The sequence below is a fragment of the Colias eurytheme genome, chromosome 9 (assembly GCF_061535395.1).
Source record: "Colias eurytheme isolate Ceu_HAF_F1 chromosome 9, ilColEury1 Martin Lab GWU primary, whole genome shotgun sequence".
NCBI lineage: Eukaryota > Metazoa > Arthropoda > Insecta > Lepidoptera > Pieridae > Colias > Colias eurytheme.
In genome coordinates, this window is record NC_142988.1 from 11,602,234 (window position 1) to 11,623,672 (window position 21,439).

Here is a 21,439-nt window from a genome sequence, read left to right on the forward strand (position 1 = left end):
ATCGAGTTTTATAGTCTTTAAAAATCAATTACAATTTGCGCAATACAGTGGCCATTTGCAGACGTCAAGGGAAGCCCTGTTATATTGGATTAGATGCCCTATAAGTACAATGAGCTATGTTCGCAAGATTGAAGTACGCAGTGCCATACTGTTTACTTGACCGAATTCTTACTAAAGGTTACATGTAACTCTCAATTGAATTCGTATTACGTGATGCGTACGTCTAGACATTTGTAAAATGCGAAAACATTTTTGCAAACGCTTTTCAATTGGGAATACTATAATTGACAACATTTCAAAATTTTAAGCTACTTATTTTTTTATTTTAATGAAAACTAGATCAAAAATTATGATACACGTATTTTTTTCTAAATATGGAAGTTTTCATTCATCTTTTTGAGTTTTAAAATCATCTCATTCTAAAATGTCGTAAGCGCCAAATGACGTCATACATACGGAGGAATACATTTTTTCCTTTGCCACATACCTAGTTTAAATTAAAAAAAAAATCTTGGCAGTTGACATTTTGGCACATTTGTCACTTTGATTTGTCAAGCTTTGTAAATATTGTTATTTATTATTTGCTGATCCAAATTTTAAACAAAAGAAACTTATTTACAAGTACTGATGATGATGACTTTATGCAGGATTTGTTATGGGGTACTGAACATTTCTGGGAAACAAATATACTATACCAAAAACGTTGGAAAGTGTTAAATAAATACAACTTTTAGTAAGTAAACAAAGTCTTTTATTTCAAGAAAATTATGAACACTATAGGCACTATTTGTATAATATAAATGAATTGGTCCAACTCCAATCAAACAAACATCACGCTAATGAGATTAAATTAGAAAACCAAAACACAATAACACGATTTAAAAGTTTGTTTACATGAATAATTCACAAAAATGACATTAATATGAAATTTGACACATGCCATACCCTGTAAATGTCAGTGATAGTTTTTTTTTTTAGCTTTTTTTAAATTAGGCTAAGGCGTATTTTTATTCCTCCGTATGTATGACGTCATCATCACTTTTATCGTTTTTATTTAATTTCTCTTAAAATATGCGATTAAAAAATGAAATAATTTTTTTTCTGTAATCGCAAGAGCAAAATAAAGAAACGGTTTTTTTCTTTCTTGGCCTTATAAAAAATGAAATGTTGTCAATTACGAGTAATTAGACGATTTGCTACATCGCAGTACAGTATACGTAATGTTACATATTATTTTCTTTACCCAAACTTATACTTTACTTCAGCACTATTATTTTGTCGTAATTTTTGAAAATCAGGCCATACTAGGTATTACAAAATAGTTGCCCTGTGGCGGTAAAACGTCCAAAACAAGGTAAATTACAAAACTCATTGACAAGCCGGTAATCACGCGTGTCCACTCGATAATAACATTCGTTTACATCACACGAAAATGCCACGGACGCGATCAATTTTAAATCCTCGAAAAGCGCCTGCAGCGTACAAAACTAATTGTTTCAATAATTTAAAAGCAATTCATCACCTTTCCAAATGAAGCCAATTCCGAGACAATGGTCAGCGCCCTCTGGTGTAAGCGATAATTTTTCTAATAGCATTGCAATCAGTGGGTGTTTAATGCATCAATACGGTTGTCACGATCGAATTACATAGAATTCGCTGTAGGGCACACATAATTGAAACTAAACGCCCAATTACTATTTCATTTATTCGATACAATTAATCTGCCTCGGGGGCATAATTTGTTTGGGCCAATTGTGGCGACCTGCGGCGGGTCCTTGGTTTATAATGTCAGTTGACTGAATAACCTGAAGGCCGCGACTTAGTTTACATGTTTACCTTTTGACGCCACAAAAGCGTAACTTCACTGTAACTTCCGTTATTTTATTCACAATCAACTACATCTTTTAAAAAGTTAAATTTTATAATACAAGAAAATTTTTAATACAATAATCGACGGAGTGCGTTAGTCCTGAGGTTTAATTTGCGTTAATTTTTGTAAGCTTATTTTTTTGTAATTCAGAAGATCTCAACGATTTCAACATGCACGCGTCGTTAATTTATATCTAAAACACACATAAACAATGATATTTTCCTATAACTAAGGTAATGTTCAATCAAATGACTAGTCTCGATATTATCTCATATAAACATACAATTACTTGATATTAACTTAAATATACGAAGGCAGCAATGTCCAAGTCGTTAACTGGAATGATGATTTATATTTAATGATATATTTAATTCTCGAAAAAATTGCAGCGTAATTACTCGATATATCTGTCAAGGCAGAGGCCATCTTCTTGCAAAATGTTTATGAGAAATAAGAATGTGGCATTCCAAATAAAGGTACACTAAGAAGGTTGGGTAGACTTTGTACAATTATTATAATATGTAGTAATAATGTAGTTTGAACCAAGGGAGAATATAACGAAATGTAAATATATAAAAAGTAATCAAAACAACATGGGGATTTCATCATTTCAGAAAGCTGTCTTCCCTAAATTCTCCGCTGTCTAAGTAACTAATAAAGCTTTCATAAGCAATTACCCACGCTTCATGTATTTTAAATCATTTACCACTGTTAATTTAACCTGTTGATAAACAAACCCATAACGCTCGATTTAAGCTAGCGCCATAGCCATATCTCATATATATAAAATTCTCGTGTCCCAATGTTAGTCTGCATACTCCTCCGAAACGGGTGGACCGATTCTCATGAAATTTTCTGTGCATATCGGGTAAGTCTGAGAATCGGCCAACATCTATTTTTCATATGTACCACGGGCGAAGCCGGGGCGGACCGCTAGTATTTTATAACATTCAATTAAACAGATTTAATGAGACCTCCTGCACATCGAATGTTATTTATCCACAAATTGTATCAACTAATTACGTCGAATTTTAAATATTCACGCCCGTCAGCGGGAAGTATCGCCGATATTATCTGGACAACAGATCATTTTTTAATTATTTGTTAATATCGCCTTCGCGCCAACTTCTGTTAATCACGGTCTGTCGCCCGGCTTTAATGACAAAGTGTTCCATGCAGTCCGATCGGGTTCATATTTCAACGTTATTAAGCAATTAGTGTTAACAATATCCGATCTATAATGTTGTCGTTGCATTCTAATCAATGGTAATTAATATGGAAATATTGTCTAGTCGATATTATTACCTACGTGCTATTATATCGAGACCATTAAACCGTAAAGCTAGCGCAGCGGAAAGACGCGAAAGGATTTGTTGTCAAACTATTTATCATTTCGTGGTAATTCGGAGATTTTTGGCCGATGGATGATACCGTCTGAAGAGCATTGGTTGAAGTAAAAAGACCGTCCGTCAGTATTATCCAACGGCTAAAAGCCTGCATTACTTTTTTTATAGTTAATCAGGCAAATGAGCCGGCAGGTCACCTGATAGAAAGTGATGCTCTCTGCCCATTTTCAAGATTTCTTCAAAACGTTGAAACTCATAAGTTTTACGTTATTTAAAAGAGGTATCTGTGAAACATCTTTCTCTTTCTCATACATTTCCCAAAAGCACAAACATTGGGTAACTTAACAAACGTTCGCTCGTTCCCGCGGCCGTTGGCGGAATGCGGCCGCGTTGAGCAAGCGATGCGCAAGCGCACCTACGGCGATTCACCTGCAATGCTTCCTTGTTGTTTGGTAAAGATCAATAGCATAGATCACTTCGAATGCGACCTTTTACCTGAGTGTGTCTGAAATCGAAAGTGTAGGTGCGACTTTGAGAGGCGTTCTCATACGGAGATTTTCCAAAATTTGCGTGTTGTGTAAGAGGTCTACATCTTCAGTAGTTCCCAGATTGTCAGATGAGCTGAGCTGCGGTAGGGGTTTAAGAAAAGTTTGATGTTTTAATAATATCTACAACTTCATGTTTAATAGAAGATTAAAAATATCTAAAAACCATTATCAACCTGGACCTAATAATGTGAATAACTTCCCTCGCGCAATAGAAATGTGTAGAGTTACAAAAGAACCGCTATTGTGATTTTTACCCTACTTTACGTGTTTGCTGCGCGGTTACCAGCTGATTAGCTAACGAATTAATTACCTGCATTTGTGTCTGTTTATATGGCACAATCGAGTTTCTAATTTGTTTATTTGCTGAAGATACCTGTGATTTGTGAATATTGTTATTATAGGGGATGTTATCGCAAAGCATTAGTTTTGCAAAAGTCTAACTTAGTACTGGTATTAAAATACATGATGTCTATATTGTAGTTGGATTAATATTTCAAAATTTTCTGTTTTCTATCTTCTTCCTATTTGGATTTATTAAAAGCGAACATTAATATTTTATGTCGTAGTCTTTTCACTGGTTTTTATGCAAATTATTCAAAAATTTCTTAAGAAGTTAATGTACATATGTATTCTCTTTACATTTCAAAGGTACTCAAACGTGATTACTATTAGAATATAAAACGTCCCGAGGTCAATTGAACGATGTCAACTGCGTAGATCATACTGTACCTATAGCTATATAGTTGGAGTATAGTGAGCTAGGTCACGGGTCTGATTACCGCAGCGGGGCGCGACGGCTTCGGTTTCCATTGGTGAGCACGTGGTCTTTGTTGTTGTATACTAGCTGTGGTCTGTGATGTTGTCTGGGGTTTGCACCGAGGTTATAACAGACGACGATGTTAGATTTTATAAAAGAACGCTCATATTGGTATGTAGAATTAGGTGAAGTTTACGGATGTTATTTTTTGACTTAAAGTACAATATGATTTATTTTGAAAAGATTAAGTAGTTTTATCAAAAATCTGTGTATATTTTGTTCACACAATCATATTTTTTTGTTTTGTAAAATATTAATTTATATTATGATTCTTTACCATTTAATATTGCAGTAGAGGTAATAATTAATAATATGGAAAATATAGCCATAAATCTTTATTTCATAATATTATGTACAAACTTGGAAGATTCAAATATCGTGTATTGTACCTACATAGGAAAATATCTTAAAACTTAGCGTGCTAAAAACACAATAATTTGTGCAGACTGTACACTTTATCATGTTCAAATCCATACTAATATTATAAATGCGAAAGTAACTCTGTCTGTCTGTCTGTCTGTTACTCAATCACGCCTAAACTACTGAACCAATTTGCATGAAATTTGGTATGGAGATATTTTGATACCCGAGAAAGGACATAGGCTACCTTTTATTGCGAAATATGTACCACGGGCGAAGCCGGGGCGGACCTCTAGTTAATAATAATGTTCATAACTAATGTTTACCTTACAAACTAACATAAATATAACCTAATTCTCACTTTAAAGTCTTGTCTTCCAAAGAAAATCACTCACTAGATATTTTCAACAATTTCATCAAGTTTACGCTATGAGTCAACTATGTATTTTGGCTCATACTGTTCGGAATACTCATTTTGAGTTAGTGCTTCTAGCAACCATTCGTTTATCTTTCCTCTGAACACAAATTTCTGTACATCTGACAAATTTCGGACAGTTGGCAGGACGCTCATTAGGAACATATAGTCTGGGTCATTCTTTACATCTTCACTGCTCCCGCTTTGGCTATCTATCTTGTCTGTTATTTCGTTCAACTTACTGATCATGAATAGACTGGGATCTGCCGTACTGCTAGAAGGTTCTGGAAGCATCTTTATAGATTTTTTCGGTGGTTCTTGATCGCTGTCGGTCTCTGGCGGTTCTTTATATATTGTCCTCTTTCCTTCTGAGAGTAGTTCTTCTGTGAGGAAGCTTAGCTGATCGAAGTAGTGCCAGCGTGACTTCTCCAAGTCCTTAGCCACGATCTTCTTCATTTCCTTGCGGTAGTGGTCTTTCAGGTACTTCCATCTTGCTTTCAGTAGCTTTTCTGTAAACAAAAAATGGGTGGGTTTTTCTAATGCTCCAGAAAATATTAAGTTACCTAAAAGACCGTTTTACGACTTTACTCGTTTTAGTTAATAGATTTTAACAGGATATAAATACATATAATGTATATTTTTTGAGTTGCAATTAACAATAGGTACACGTAGAACTGCTTGTATACCTATGTAAAATTACTTATATTAATGTATGTATCCGTATTCCGTATCGATTCGATGTAAAATGCAAGAACATTCACATCCATAAATATTTAATAAATTTGTTTCATTACAAAGTAATTTTATTGTAAGTGTGCTTAGGTGTACAACACAGGTAGACATCGATCAGCGCAACAAAACGTACATTGTATTCGTGTGACGTTGTCGTGTGACGTTAATCGCTGTAACTAAGCTACGCAACGACGGACGCGCGTAGGACGCGTCGCTCCGACACCCTTACCCTCTATATTGAGCTCCCTCGCAATCTGCTCCCAGGCCTTGATTTGGTGCGACTTAAACTTGTAGTACTTGTGCGTCGGGAGCCACAGCTCCGGGTGCTGCTTGACTTTCGCGAGTATCTCTTCGAAAGACATGGCACAACCGCTCATGACGCGATGACGCCGGCGACTGTCCGCTCGGCGCTCCCCAGTCCCCGCAGCAAAGAGTATAGTAACTATGTATGCCCCGCAGCCGCTTGCACGCTCCGCGTCCGCCAGCTGCGTAGCGCTATCTCTTTCCCTCGTGTAGCAAGCGCTTACGCCCTCCCGCCCCGCGGTTTCCAAGCGGCTTCCCCGCTGTGTCGCTCACGCTAGGAAGCGCTTCCCGCCGCGCCGCGCCGCGGTGGCGTATACAATATATTATTACGTAAATGTATGTATTGCAAACAAAGAGTGTGTACATACATATTAAACACATAAAACCTTTATTCTATAGCGATTCAAATAAACTTTATTTTTTTATTTGTTTGACACGGATCGTGCATTAACAATCCTGTTTTGCGTACATGATACTAAACATACGTTAAATATTTAAGTATTTTTAACAAATAAAAGGATGACTTTTAAGCGTTAGATTTCAGAAAGATAAGGTTTTATTTAATTTCAAAACATTTAAATACAATAAACAGTTAAATAAAACTCATGGTAACGTTAAATAAGTACCTACCTCTTACGATAAAGCCTTAGGCTCATCAGGATTAATGCGAGCAAGGCCAAGGCCAGATAGGTATACACACTCCAAAACTGTACAAACCTATGTAAGAACTTATCGCCCAATATGAAAATAAAGAAAACTTAATACCTCTATGTTCACATTCGTCGACCCGATTCCACTGCCATCTAAGCCCACGAAAGGCCACAATCAGTCAGCGCTTGATAAGCAGTTGGGAGCCGAAGTGTGGACTGCAAACATAATAAATAGTGATTTGCAAATGCTCTAAACGCCATCGCGGAAACGGCGGACTTTGATTGCGACCCTTGATGTCTGTTTGGTACAAGGGACGAGACACAGCGATGTAGGTACTATTTTAACTAATACAGTTTGATTTTAAATATTCATCCATTATCGAATTTATATTCGAGTAATCTTATGTTTAATTAAACATTGTTACTTTTATCAGGAATTTAATTAAAATTAATGTCTTATTAGTTATAAGGAAATAACTTTAAACTTATTATTTTAACATTTCTTATTTCGTTACCGCTATCTATAATGAGTAATGACATAGGACAACAAAATCCAGTATGATACATATTTTTTTTTACTTCAAACTACATGCACCTGTAAAAGACTCCTTCATTCAGATACTGTAACATCAATATTTCTATTAACCTTTATTATATAAAAATATTTCATTCGGCATTCTATCATTTCGAAAATACATAGATTACTCTTTCACCGTTCATCACTTGTTCCCCAAATGTGCAATCATTAGAGCTAGAGGCTACCTGTTATGTAAATGTTTCTAGCGCACATAACTCAGGCTATTGTAAATGGATAAACACATACGTATTATGTACTGCCTGATGATAAAGTGGATTTACTGTTTCCTTCATTTGGGAGACCGAGATTTGAGCTAAGTGGTTACAAAAAGTTTATCGAGCGATGATATTCAGCTTACTTAGGTACATATATGCCTATTTAATTAACAAAATAGAATATGCTAGAATACGCATCATACCTTAGACATATGAAATATATCTTCGTAGTATTATCAAATTCTTTGCCATAGAGTACATAAGTAGACTTCTTAATTTATCTCCTCACTAGAAATATTTGTTTGTTCGTTCCACTTTCACACCTAAACCGCTGCACCTATCTTACAGATAACCCGCATTGTCTTGTGAAGATTTAAAAGCATTCCAAGAAACTTAGATTTACAGCCAAAATGCACTTATGGTAAAAACTATGTCTCTTACTAATGCGATTTCAAATTTACTAATGGGTCTGCAATGATAGCAAGGTAGGGCTTAAAGTTTTTATTTGGCGACATTTTAAAACCAGATAAATATGTTGTCTTCAAAGTTAACAAAATCATATTTAACCCAAACATAATTAATGCTTAATTCACAATTTTTTATCAACCGTTGCAATTAGTTTAAAAATGTAAGCACACAAAACTGTTTTTTATCTGTATTGTTGCAACAAAACCAGATAGTATTTGTCGAAACACAATAATAGTGGTACATTTTATAATTACAATACATGCGACAATTCCATGCTTCGTCCGTTTCCCTTTGATCTTGATTGCGTATTGTATTGTAATGTGACATGATGATTAAATATGGCCGAGTAAAGCCCACGACACACTAACGAGCGTTCATATTTAATTTTTATTGTTCCATATATGTATGTAACTTTAATTACAGGTGATGAGGCAGGCATTTGAATTAAGATAAAAGAAATGTTTGGCCAAATTAATTTTGTATGAAATTATTATGAACTCGAAGATTTTTTTGCATCAGTACAAGACATGTACTCGTAGGTTTTGTCAATTAAGATATTATCAAACTAGTCAATGTGAAATTCTAGAGGTACAGTATTATTCAAGTTCTAGTTTAGTGGCATTCATAAACTTTCAGCGCCGTTTGACCCGGGATAAAAGTCAGATTTATGTCACCTTGATCTAACCTCCCTACTGCTAAAATAATATCATTTTATTGAAAGAAAGAAAATCATTTATTATTTAACTTATTTATTGCAAATCTTTTCGCTATTAGTGTAGACGACAGACGACTTGCGTTTCTTTGAAATGTTGATATATTGTGTCTATCAACATTAGACTAAGCACAGACTAGCTAGCCCTTCTGTACCGGCGATGTGATGTTAGGTCGAAAGGAAAGTGGGTCACACGACAATGAGCTGGAATGTCCCGGTAATTACTCCACAATGGAGCATTGTCTGTCGGTGACACTTCCGTCGAGAGCGAGGCTTTTCGTTTTCAGTGTTTTTGGACTGTGGTGGATGTTATGTTAAGCTATATATGAAAATGTAAATGTAACAAGGGTACTAAAGGTTGATAGTTAGATAAAAGAAACATCGGATGAATTTATTTAACTAAGTTTAATTCATTAAGAAACAGTGGCGTGTTTTCCTTCCTCTTATTCCTAATTTATGCTTCAAACTTTATGGAAACCTTAATACAATACGGTTCTTTTGGTGTGAGTTTAGAATTATCTCTCTTGTATATGTATATTTAGGTACCTATATTACAATGTCATAATCAAATGAAAACAGCCATACTCTACAAAGCTCGCGTGCTAACCGTTTAAATCTCATGAAGCATACAGCTTCATACCCTGATAAGCACGGAAACAATCGGCGACAGTGCAACCACAATCGAGCGGACCGCTATTTCGATACAAAAACCGATATCGCCCTAATAGCAAAGCCGCAGGTAGGAAGTGGACGCAGTGTGGACAAGTGATAGGCGCTGGCGATTTGGTACTTTCGGCACACCCCGGACACTCCATACAAAATTATTTTTGACAGTCACACTGTAGAGACTGCAAATGTGTGTGTTAACGCTTTATGGTTGGCACATATTTTGTGACTAGCGTAAAGAAATTCGCGTTTTTCTGATGAAATACATCCGTAAACAGCACAATATCTAACTATTTTTTACGAAAAACGATTATCACAAATCCAAAGTCAATCTTCGTTGCGTATCGTCCTTGCAGAAAAATGCGGGCCATCTAAGGCGTGATCGTGCGGGGTGAGGTAAGTGTTTAATTTTGGCGGGAGGCGGAGAGTGTCCGTTCTGTAGTGTTTAGCTACTATTATGTATTCTGTGCTTTCGGTTTACAGTACAATACTATATTTATGCTCAGTACTCGCATTCAGTATTACTCGATAGTTTTACTTCAAAACGAGTAAATATTAACGGGTGGACCGCAAAACTCAAAGCTCGAAGTCTTGCTGCTGTCTAAATGGAATGGTGTTTTAATGGGCCAATAATGAGAGTATCTAAAATTGCTATAGATTTAGAGTTAAAAAATGTGGTCTGTTGTAAGAAAATGTAATAAATATAAATAGTATAATTTTTATTATACTCTTCTTTACAATACAGCGTTTGTGCCTTCTTATATTCAACGATATGATACCTCACAAAAAATAATGCTCACACCTGCATGAAAAACACGTAGAATGACTTTACAAAACATGTATTATAAGGAATCAAACTTAATTTAACGCTGAATGGAAGAAATATTTAACCTGGGACATAATATAACAGTAATTTCCAATAATTACTATAATTATTACACCTTTATCTCTTCCTTCCTTAATAAAATTATGAAATGTAACGTATAAATTCAATATAAATAATAACTTCACCACTTATCTTCATCTTCAAGACCTGCATTAACCATTAATTTAACTTATCTCAGCTAATTATAATATAATATATCGTTTTATTACGAATGCTATAACAGATCGCATTACGATAAATAATAATAGTTTGACAAAACTAAAAAACACGCTTTTAGTTCGGTTTTCTATAAAACGCGTGTTTTTTATTTTTTTTTAACTATTATTTATTTTATCAAATTAGTGTATTGTCATCGGTCCTAAATAAATCTACAAAGTTTGAACGAAATCTGGCCGTTTAAAGTGGGTCAAAATCGCGCCCAAAGAAGTCGGTTACAAACATACAGGTGAAGCTAATATAAAGCGTGTAATAAATAATTGTAAGCCATAAGCCATATTACATTTAATAATAAGTTAATAATCGCCTTCGCTCATGACTTGGCCGTCGCGTGATAGTCAATCATACCGTCACAGCTTGTGATTTCTAGCTGATGTATATTTTTGTTATTATTGCACTTTCTCGTTAATATCTCTGATTATATGCATAACTTTACAGTACTCTGATAGGAAAATAATCGATTTCTATCTATAAAACAGTGGCGTGACGGGTTAAGTGGAGCTAGGGGCTCCACACTGGAAATACACATTTATTTTGTTTGGTCCACACGGCATAATTTCGCTTCCAATTCCTAATACCGTAATAATAGGGAACAAGAAGCATGTATCCGTTCAGATTTCTGTTTCAGTAAAAATATAAAAAAAAAGTACCTAATATACAAAAAATTAAAAAATATGAAACAATCCTGTTTCATAATTACTCCTACTTCTGAAATTTGATTGTCATCCACCAATATTTTTGAAACTGACTTGCTTCCATAAGCAAGTTCGATAATATCCAATCATGGCTTACGAATTAAAAATGTTTTATATCTAAACTAGATTTCCGCCCGCGGCTTCGCCCGCGTTTTCAAAGGAAAACCCGCATAGTTCCCGTTCCCGTGGGATTTCCGGGATAAAACCTAGCCTATGTGTTAATCCAAGTTACCCTCTATATGTGTGCTAAATTTCATTGTAATCGGTTCAGTAGTTTTTACGTGAAAGAGTAACAAACATCCATACATCCATACATCCATACATCCACACATCCATACATCCATACAAACTTTCGCCTTTATAATAGTATTAAGATTAAAGGTAAAATGTCGTGAAAAAGCTAGTAATTCCACTCATAGTGTAGCACGAGCGATCATCGACAGATTACCAGCAACATGTTCCACATTCGGTATAAATGGTGACAGTTGAGCCCAGGGCTATCAGAATTAGTATCTGCTTATAATTTGCTTTGGTCGTTATCAGAAACACTGCTTTTGTGTTTATAGTGTTGTAGATCAGAATTAACATTAGCTAATATAATTTGGTGTGGTGTTATTGGAAACACTGCTTTTGTGTTTAGTGTTGTAGATCAGAATTAACATTAGCTAATACAATTTGGTGTGGTGTTATTGGAAACACTGCTTTTGTGTTTAGTGTTGTAGATCTTTGTGTTTCTGAAAACCAATAAATGGTATAAATAATAACTGAATTTTGTATGGTTAAGGAATTAATGCATGTACATAATAATGAACCCGAGAATTAGGCCATGCCTAGAGTCCGTAGTTCATAGAGAGTTACAGTTGATATTTATTACTTAAGCATTTTATTTGTGACTATTGGTTAAAAAAATAGTTTCAGTTGTAATTCAATGTAAAAACCACCTTCTTAGGAAACGAAATTATAGATTATATCCCTACTCTCTTTCACATAAACCACAAGTTACTGTAATCAAACAGAATCGTTACCATAGCAACCCTATCTCGCTCAAAGTCGCCGCGTGTCACCACATCTATTATTACGGGCCCTTTAGCCAGCTGTCGAATGTGGGCTAGCGTCGCCAATTATGGCCGATGGAATTACGAACCGATTGGTGACTCTATCTCGCTGAATACTGAGTGGATGCTTAACATACTTGTTTGAAGATTATCCTTTTTTGTGCAGTTTTTCTGTAGATTAAGTCTTCTGTTCAGCACGAGTTCAACTAGGTACATATATGATATCATATTATGTGAATTCATAGTTCAGACATAATTTCTAAATGACAAATATTTACAAAGTATAATGCTTAGGAAAAACGCTCATTCCGCGCATTATTCAGAAAGCAGTATAAAATGTGTAACGGTATAGACTATAATATCCAGCCATCTCCAAAGTTTTCCTAACTAAGAAACGATTATAGTGCCAATAATGTATCTATCTACTCCATATATCGTTCAATTAGTCCACAGATATCATTCCACCCCCTGACCTCTATCTACGTGCGTGGGGCACCTGCGTAGGCGCATACCTCTTAACGGTCCCGATGACTAGTTTATGTGATTGGCTTCGTTTATCTTGTGACAATGCGGTTTAGCAAGTGCAAATTGATATAAGAGAGATGATTATTTTGGAAATTCAAGCTTTACATTAATTTACAATTAAGATAGTTATTAGTTACTAGTTATTATTCTGTGATTTAGGTTAGATACATAAAGAAACATCAATCATTAGTCATTACCAAATCTGATGGTTTAGATGAGATTTCTGCCTTATTTGATAGATGTTATTCTTACAATTAAAATATTTAAAACTAGCTTTACACCCGCGGCATCGCCCGCGCTTTCAAAGAAAAACCCGCATAGTTCCCGTTCCCGTTTGATTTCCGGGATAAAACCTATCCTATGTCCTTTCTCGGGTATCAAAATATCTCTATACCAAATTTCATGCAAATTGGTTCAGTAGTTAAGGCGTGATTGAGTAACAGACAGACAGACAGAGTTACTTTCACATTTATAATATTAGTATGGATGAATAAGAAGATTATCATCAAATATTTAATAGATTAATGAGAAAAAAATTAAAGCCGTTGCAATAATCTTAAGTAAATTAAGTAAATGCAATTAAAGCCCAAATTCTAGTAAGCTGTAAGAAGTAAAAAATCTCTAAAAGAGTATTCCAATTATTTTAAGCATTACCATACGATACATTGCTATAAATAAGTTACAGTAACAGTATTATATTATTCATTACTATAATGAATACCGCGAATATTATTAACGCTGTATCTGATTATTTCCAAACAACGGTTAATATCTAGAAATGCATTAAATATTCTTATCTAAGGCTATTAGAGCCGAGTTTCTCTGACTCCAGCTGGTTAGTGCCTCTATGGGACTGTTTACCATCAATTTGCATTTGCCTAACGTTAATGTTTAAATTACCCTTACATTGGTTATACACGAACGACTTTTTTATGACTTTCAAAAAGGTGAGTTGAACATTTATTGCAGTCACTTTCAGTTTAATATTATCAACCTCAATTTAGATATACTTAATACTTTTTCTTCTTTTATTTAGAAGGAATACATATTGAAGAAAGTATGTATGCTATTATTTTTTTACTTATGAGCCAAGATGAGTACATAAATTACATAAATCCTTAAACTTTTATCTATTTTGAAAAAATATTCAGTAAGTAATTGTCTAAAATTTTGTTGTTTAAAAGTTTGATAACGTATTTAAATTCTGCTGATTGCTTTTGAAATACAAAATTTAAAAAAAAACTCCTCTGAATATGAGTGTAACTTCTAATCTATATCAAGAGAATTCAAAACCAGTATGATTGAAATAAGTCGCAATTGTATAACCAGCCTAAACAGAAATTAGCTAAGACGTGGTCACCGACTAATCGTCCGTTTATAGCTCACCTAACGGTCCCTTTGCATGCGTGTAACAAATAATTAGCATCCCGTTGATGGTTAAACATTAACATTAAAATATGAATCGTCATATTAAACTTTATATCAGTAATAAAATAATTTCATAATTCTACTTATATGTAATGTTTGTTTGAATAACGATTATGACGATTCAAAAGTGCTTCTATAAGGGCTCTTTCAATTTATGCGTTTCGTATCGGACCGCTACAGTGCCGTAGCGGTGCGTTTGTCGTACGGCGCACGTCCGGTCGTTTGTTTTCATACAAAATGCACGGTGCGGCAGCAGCGCGGCGTCCGTAACTCCGTACCGCGAACGCTCGACATCAGGACGGCAACGTCACAAGTCCCATAGGGATGTCGGAAATGCAATAAAGTATCGATATGTATATCGTATCGATGTTTTTTGAAAATATCAATATCGATATTGATATTTTTATTAAAAAATATCGATATGATTTGACAGAGAATATTCGTGCTCTAAAAATTAATTTTTTGATCTAATCTAATCAATCATCTTTTACGGAGGCGTAGTTTTTGTTTATTTTTTTGTTTGATGTTTTTCAACAAGAGCTCTAACAGTAATGTTTCTTCGTCAGAGTCCATGGCTTAACTGGTGTCAAATAAATTTAAAACAGCACTAGCATACAAACGCACGGCAGTCAGATACGCTTTCAATTTAAGCGTTTGGTAACGGACTGCTAACGTACTGCAACGGCACGGCACCGGGTTAAAACTAGCGGCACGGAAAACGTGCGGCAGCGGTTCGATAGGAAACGCATAAATTGAAAGAGCCCTTAGGGCCCTAATTGAGCCCTAATTGATTAATTAAATGTTTGAGTTTGAGTTCAACATAGGCAGGTACCTACTGCATTCGACAGAAACGATTTTGATAACACGACTGAAATCGCCGTAGCCTTTTGTGATATTTTTGCAAGGTAAAACGAAAGATATGACTTAAATTAAATTAATAATCATAAATGATTATTTATATTATGATGCAATGATTATGTTTCATTAAAAGCGCTATTAAAATATACTTTTTTCGATGTACACGATATAATGTACAATGAAGAGCTAAAGTAAGTTACATATTTACGTTTTCTCTACATCAAGAGATCCTCGTACTTCAAGGAATATAATAAAAAAAGAATTATCGAAATCGGTTCAGCCGTTCTCGAGTTATGCGCTTACCAACACATTTTGCGATTCATTTTTATATATAAGAGAAGATTATTAACTGCCAACGTAAATTTAATACACAATAAAGTTGTTCTAGTCCCAAACGCGACCGAAACACATAAAGCATCCACAGATTATCCAGCTGTATATATCCAATAAACACTCAAGATACAACGCCTACAGGCGTTTCGCTAATATTTAGGTTACAACAATAAATCCTTTACGCTGTCTTTACACTTATGCATTTATCTACGGCGCACATAAACCTATCGCACAGGCGTTGTCGCCATGACAACGGGCCATGCCATCCCATTCACTGGGTACTGAATGGCCGGGTCCCGCTACTCCGAAATTATTGCTCGACTGTCGCACGGCTTACATAATCGTTAATGGTTATTAAGCAAAACTATCGCGACACTACCTCATTACATAAATACATTACCGCTTACGTATGCCTCTCGTAACTTATGGCAACGCAGCGCGCAATGTACGCCACTTTTTTCGATACCGCCGCGTCCAGGAATGCACCGGTTGCATAATATCGATGGCGGTCGCGATCCAGTGTCAAATTAGACCATTTCTGGACGCGAAAGCCGTACAATAAATCTGGTTTGTCTTTACGTCTCATTGGCTGCGATTAATAAAGTTTGATATACGCTTATGAAGCGTTTCGATTCGATTTAATTGGTTTCGTTAACGTGTTTTACGCGAAATTTATTTTCACTTTTTCTGCTTCATTATTTTCGGCTTTCTCCTCGGCTCCCGGCTCGATTGATGTTTGCGTTCTATGTAATCTGTGCGATACGTGCTTCTGACGTTTTAATGCATGCGGGCGTAAGTTATTTGGGATTTAATACTGCTTGAATATCAGGTTATTTAGAGTATCGGCGGTTAACTCGCATTAATCCTGTTTGCCTGGTTGCCTGGCAGAGATGGCTTTGAGCCATAAGGCCGCCGTTTGTACATTTTAAATGGTTTTGTTTTATGTACTTTCATTGTAATATGTTGTACAATAAAGAGTAAATAAATAAATAAATAAATAATCTCTTCCTGATCGAGTGTAATTAACTAAGATTTTTTGTAATAATTTTATTTTTACACTTATAGTCTAACATTAGACTATTAGACATTTTTTACAAAATCGATGCCTATACTAACTACACCCGTTTATTTATGTTTTACATAAAAAATCGATACATTCATGAGCACACCGCTCGTATTTGTTTTAATAAACAAACTGCATCATGTATTCACACCGGCTTCACATCTATTTTTGGACCACACATAACATTAGCATAGGTCAAACGCAGTGATAATAGTAAATTATTTACAATCGAACAGGTCCCGAGTTCAGTGGGCTACCATTCGGTTTATGTCCTCGTAAAACTGATAATCTTTTCAATAACATTCAAATACGTTCTGTACGATCTAATTGTTACATCTTCAATTTTATAGAATTTGCACACAATGTCGCTACGTTTTACTTGTTCTTTTATTGATACTTTTGTTATGGCAAGGAATGTTATTTTTGTGGATGGAAAATTGAGATTAGATAAGTGCTTACTGGAATATATTCCTTTTCTTTTCTTCATAAATTATCAGCATCCATTACCGTCGCGGTCGTCTAAAGCAGTTCATGCACTATACATCTATACTTTTTCTCTATAATCTATACTAATATTATAAAGCTGAAGAGTTTGTTTGTTTGTTTGTTTGTTTGTTTGAACGCGCTAATCTCGGGAACTACTGGTCCGATTTAAAAAATTCTTTCGGTGTTAGATAGCTCATTTATCGAGGAAGGCTATAGGCTATATATCATCACGCTACGACCAACAGGAGAGGAGCCACGGGGGTGAAACCGCGGGGAGCGGCTAGTATTATATAAAGCTGAGGAGTTTGTTTTGTTTGAACGCCCTAATCTCAGGAACTACTGGTCCGATTTGAAAAATTCTTTCGGTGTTAGATAGTCATTTATCGAGGAAGGCTATAGGCTATATCATCACGCTAAGGGTAAACCTGCGGGTAAAACTGCGGGGCACAGCTAGTAACTTAATATGAAAAACAAAATTACAATAAAGTGTAACACAAAATCGCCCTACGTTTAAATTTAATTAAAAAACAGCAAGCACTGAAAAAAAGAGCAAAAAATTCCACAAAAAATGTCTCAAATTAATTTATGTCTTTCGGATATAATTAACATGAGTACTGACAAATTAAGCTCTTAAGTCGTAATTACAGATAATTATTCACGAGTACTGTTAGTCCTTGCGGTGAGTGATATACAATTTCAAATATATTTTTGTGGATAGATAAAAAAACATGTATTACAATATGCCTTAGCAATAGGTTATAATCATTCGTGCTGGGATTACATAAGAGGTGGATTTGAAAATTATTTAAGTCGCTTTAGTTCCAGAGTTTCAAATAAGTGTTGGATTGTTCTCTCATATCTTTATTAGTGATGTAAAAATCCAAAAAGTAGCTTTTTTTAGCATTAAATTATCACATACAAAAATACGTACTTTAAAGTGTTCGATTATAATTTAATAACACATTTTGCATTTGTTCATATTATTCAAAATGGATAACGATATTAGACTTGTTTGATAAGAAATATAATAAATTGAAACAAAATACAGAATATATGAAAGTCGTAGAACCAAATATGTAGGAGAGAAGATTCACATACTTTTATGTACATGTTGGCTGAAATAGAAAACGTACATAAATTTAAATGTAATGAGTCGTAATGTTGTCGCAATTTGCTCACTAATAAGTTAATTACACGCAATTATTTATTACGATTATAAATATAATGAGTTTGGAACTAATTACGGCTTTCAGAATGAGATATAGGCTTTTAAAGTAATATATAAACATACTTATGCGACATTGATATAGCCCTGCTGTTACAATAATTAAACGCAGATTTACTTTAGATTTTTTAATTAGCAGTAATGCGTAGTTAGTTAGCGTAATGCGTTTGTTTAAATACTTTATCATATATAATAGGTACTAACTTATGTTAAAAGTATCACTACATAGTATAAAACAAAGTCGCTTTCTCTGTCCCTATATGTATGCTTAAATCTTTAAAACTACGCAACGGATTTTGATGCGTTTTTAATAGATAGAGTGATTCAAGAGGAAGGTTATAGTAGATAATTTATTATGTTTTAGACAAAGCGGGCGAAGCCGCGGGCGGAAAGCTAGTTTGGTATATACCGAATTTCATGCAATTAGTTTTCATAATTTTCTCGAACAGAACACTTATTCTATCAACAAACATATAGACAGTACTATTTAATAAGAATTTCTATTTAACGTTTACAGTTAGGACTGATGAACAATTCAACGGGCTCATTTTAACCGTTTGTCCCTTTAATTTGTTCCTTCCCAGTAAAATGTAAATCATCATCGCAAATCGAATTTGCCTTTAGCAGCTAAATAGGATATTGCCTACATTTATTACCAGAAATGGTAAACCTTTCTAAGCATGAATATTCATGATTTGAAGGTCTAAAGATTTCCGCTTTGCAATAACCGTGCGATTTTACGAGCTTGAAAATTTTTGAAATCTTTTAAAGGTTGAATTTACATTTGTATACAGCTGTTATAATCTTGTCATATTTCCTATTTGTTTGACCTCTGTGTCCACTTCAATACTAAGATACCTACTTACTCCAAAATGTAATAAGCGTCCATCAAATCTAAAGACAACTTTAATTGTTACAGCCGGACACAGTCCCGCAAGCCAGCATCGACATGACCACGGTGCTGGAGGTGAGCGAGGCGGACAGCGTGACGGGGCACGCGCACAGCCTGGCGGTCACGGCGCCGGAGCGGGTCACCTTCGTGAAAGGCACCTGCCGGGAAGAGGCGCGCTGGTGGGCGGACGTGCTCAGCGTGTATCCGAGGAGCAAGGTGGGTACTAGTGTACTAGCAAAAAGTATTTGGGTTTACACATAGAGCGAACAGCCTGGCTTCGTCACGTCAACCTGACCGAGTTGCTAAGCGCGGAAAATATTTAGCGAGACTATTCGCACCCTGTGGAACTGCACATTGACTAAGGCTACTCGGGTATTAGCAAAACGAGGAGCAACGTGAAATTTGATAAGTTTTTCTAGGAAGTTTGGACGGCATGGAAACTGGACTGTCCATTAAATTATGATTCGAAGTACAGAGTCCACTATGTATAGAACTTTTTAAGTAAGCTTTTAATACTTTTAGCTACTTTTAGCTTTCTTTAAAAAAATATTTTTTGGAGAGCCACTATAAAACGCCACTCGCCCTATTAAATTTATTAACGTTTCAATTAATTATCCACTAATTGCATTAAACGTTAGATAATCAGCACCAACGTTCTCGTTACTCAAGTTACAACATAAATAATTAAAATAACTCATCGGTACAAAACGGAAAATTACTTCCAGTCCAGGCCGAGCCTGCAATTTGCGCACGCGCCGCTTTCGCTGACAAACGGCTTATTAACCGCCACTTGGCCACTTAGACGTTTGAAGACCATATTTTGGACTTCCTGGGACCAGATATTGGCCATAAATTGTTCATGAGCCAATGATTACGCGGTCGAGATTGAAAGTCACCTCTCAGCGAGATATTACTCATCAGAATTTATCGCTTCCGGAGTAATGATATTTAATTTTCATATAAACTTAACTTTGTAAATATAGTAGGCAATATAGTTGGAAAACTTTCGCTCAAAAAACATAATGATAAAGTTAAAAAAAGCCCTACTCCTATATTATAAGAATAAAGGCACATATTATTGTATCGCCGAAAGCTGAAATAAATTAACCCATTAAATTAAAGTTTTCCTTAAAAACTTCACCAAAAATCCGGTTGCCAGGTTTCCAAGTTGACTCAACAATTACAGTTTGTCAATTCAGAGAAGAATTTTATTAAAATCGTATATCTAGGCTATCGACTTTTTAATGAAATTCCGATAAATAGAAGATTTGATACTAAAAATACGAATTTTGGATAGTGTTCAGCTAGTTTATAGGACTGCATTGTTTCTTTAAACTTCCTAGTGTCACGCAGCATCTCTATTACCTACTGATTCATGATTGTTTTACCTTAACGAGTATTGTAAGCGAACCCATTAATTTTACAACTTGTAGTATTTTTAAACAAAAGCTCAAAAAATTTAGACATTGATTTTTCTTGTCCCAAAGGAGAATGGGCATTTTACTATGGAAGTTGGGCCTGAACCCTTGAGTTGGACCAATACACATGAGATATTGTTTTTATAATAGATCATAACACATACATAACGGGAAAAATATATATAAAAAAATAATCAACCGGGTTTTTGTACAGTCACATCAAGTTTTATTTCTTTGTGTATAATATTTTTTGCAATAAATAACTGTTATAAGACAATGACAATATCTTTATGTTACTCCAATTCACTTTCACTTACAAATACGTACTAATCATAAGCCTTCTAATAAACGAAATACACTAATATTATGTTTTGTAACAGGTACATAAACCGTGTTTATTCACTTTATTATAATTCAACGTAGTTAGACGTTTTTTGTGGTTAAACTTAAACACTCCAGTGACATTTTGATTCATATTTACTTCACTCGAATTAAAAACACCGTTATTGTGCGAAAAATAATAGCCAAATAAATAAAACTTTTTGCCTTGACTGTACAAGAACCCGGTTGATTTATTTTTTTATTTTATTTATTTCGTAAGGTATGTGTAATGATCTATCACAACAACAATATTTCGTGTGTATTGGTCCTAGCCCAAGTTTCAGGCCCAATTTGCCCAT

At 34.9% G+C, this 21,439-nt stretch overlaps 2 protein-coding genes across 2 annotated transcripts in view; one reads left to right on the plus strand and one right to left on the minus strand.

Annotated features, from left to right (window-relative positions):
• The window catches only part of osp (myosin phosphatase Rho interacting protein outspread), a 236,164-nt gene that overhangs the window by 189,405 nt on the left and 25,320 nt on the right, over nt 1-21,439 (plus strand). Inside the window, exon 4 of the mRNA XM_090105379.1 lies at nt 19,369-19,557. Coding sequence (XP_089961505.1) covers nt 19,369-19,557 — 189 coding nt within the window. The remainder of the gene's footprint in view (nt 1-19,368; nt 19,558-21,439) is intronic.
• Nucleotides 5,239-6,493, minus strand: LOC149906149 (uncharacterized). Its single transcript, XM_090105659.1, has 2 exons — nt 6,318-6,493; nt 5,239-5,865 (listed from the first exon to the last, which is right to left on the minus strand). The coding sequence occupies exons 1-2, from the start codon at nt 6,463-6,465 to the stop codon at nt 5,369-5,371; spliced, it is 645 nt and encodes a 214-aa protein (XP_089961785.1). The 5' UTR covers nt 6,466-6,493; the 3' UTR covers nt 5,239-5,368.

Excerpts from the sequence above, each read along its gene's own strand:
- LOC149906149 (XM_090105659.1), bottom strand. The coding sequence starts at position 6,465 with ATGAGCGGTTGTGCCATGTCTTTCGAAGAGATACTCGCGAAAGTCAAG. Across the intron at positions 5,866-6,317 it reads GAGGGAGCTCAATATAGAGG|AAAAGCTACTGAAAGCAAGA; the intron begins GTAAGGGTGTCG and ends TTTTGTTTACAG.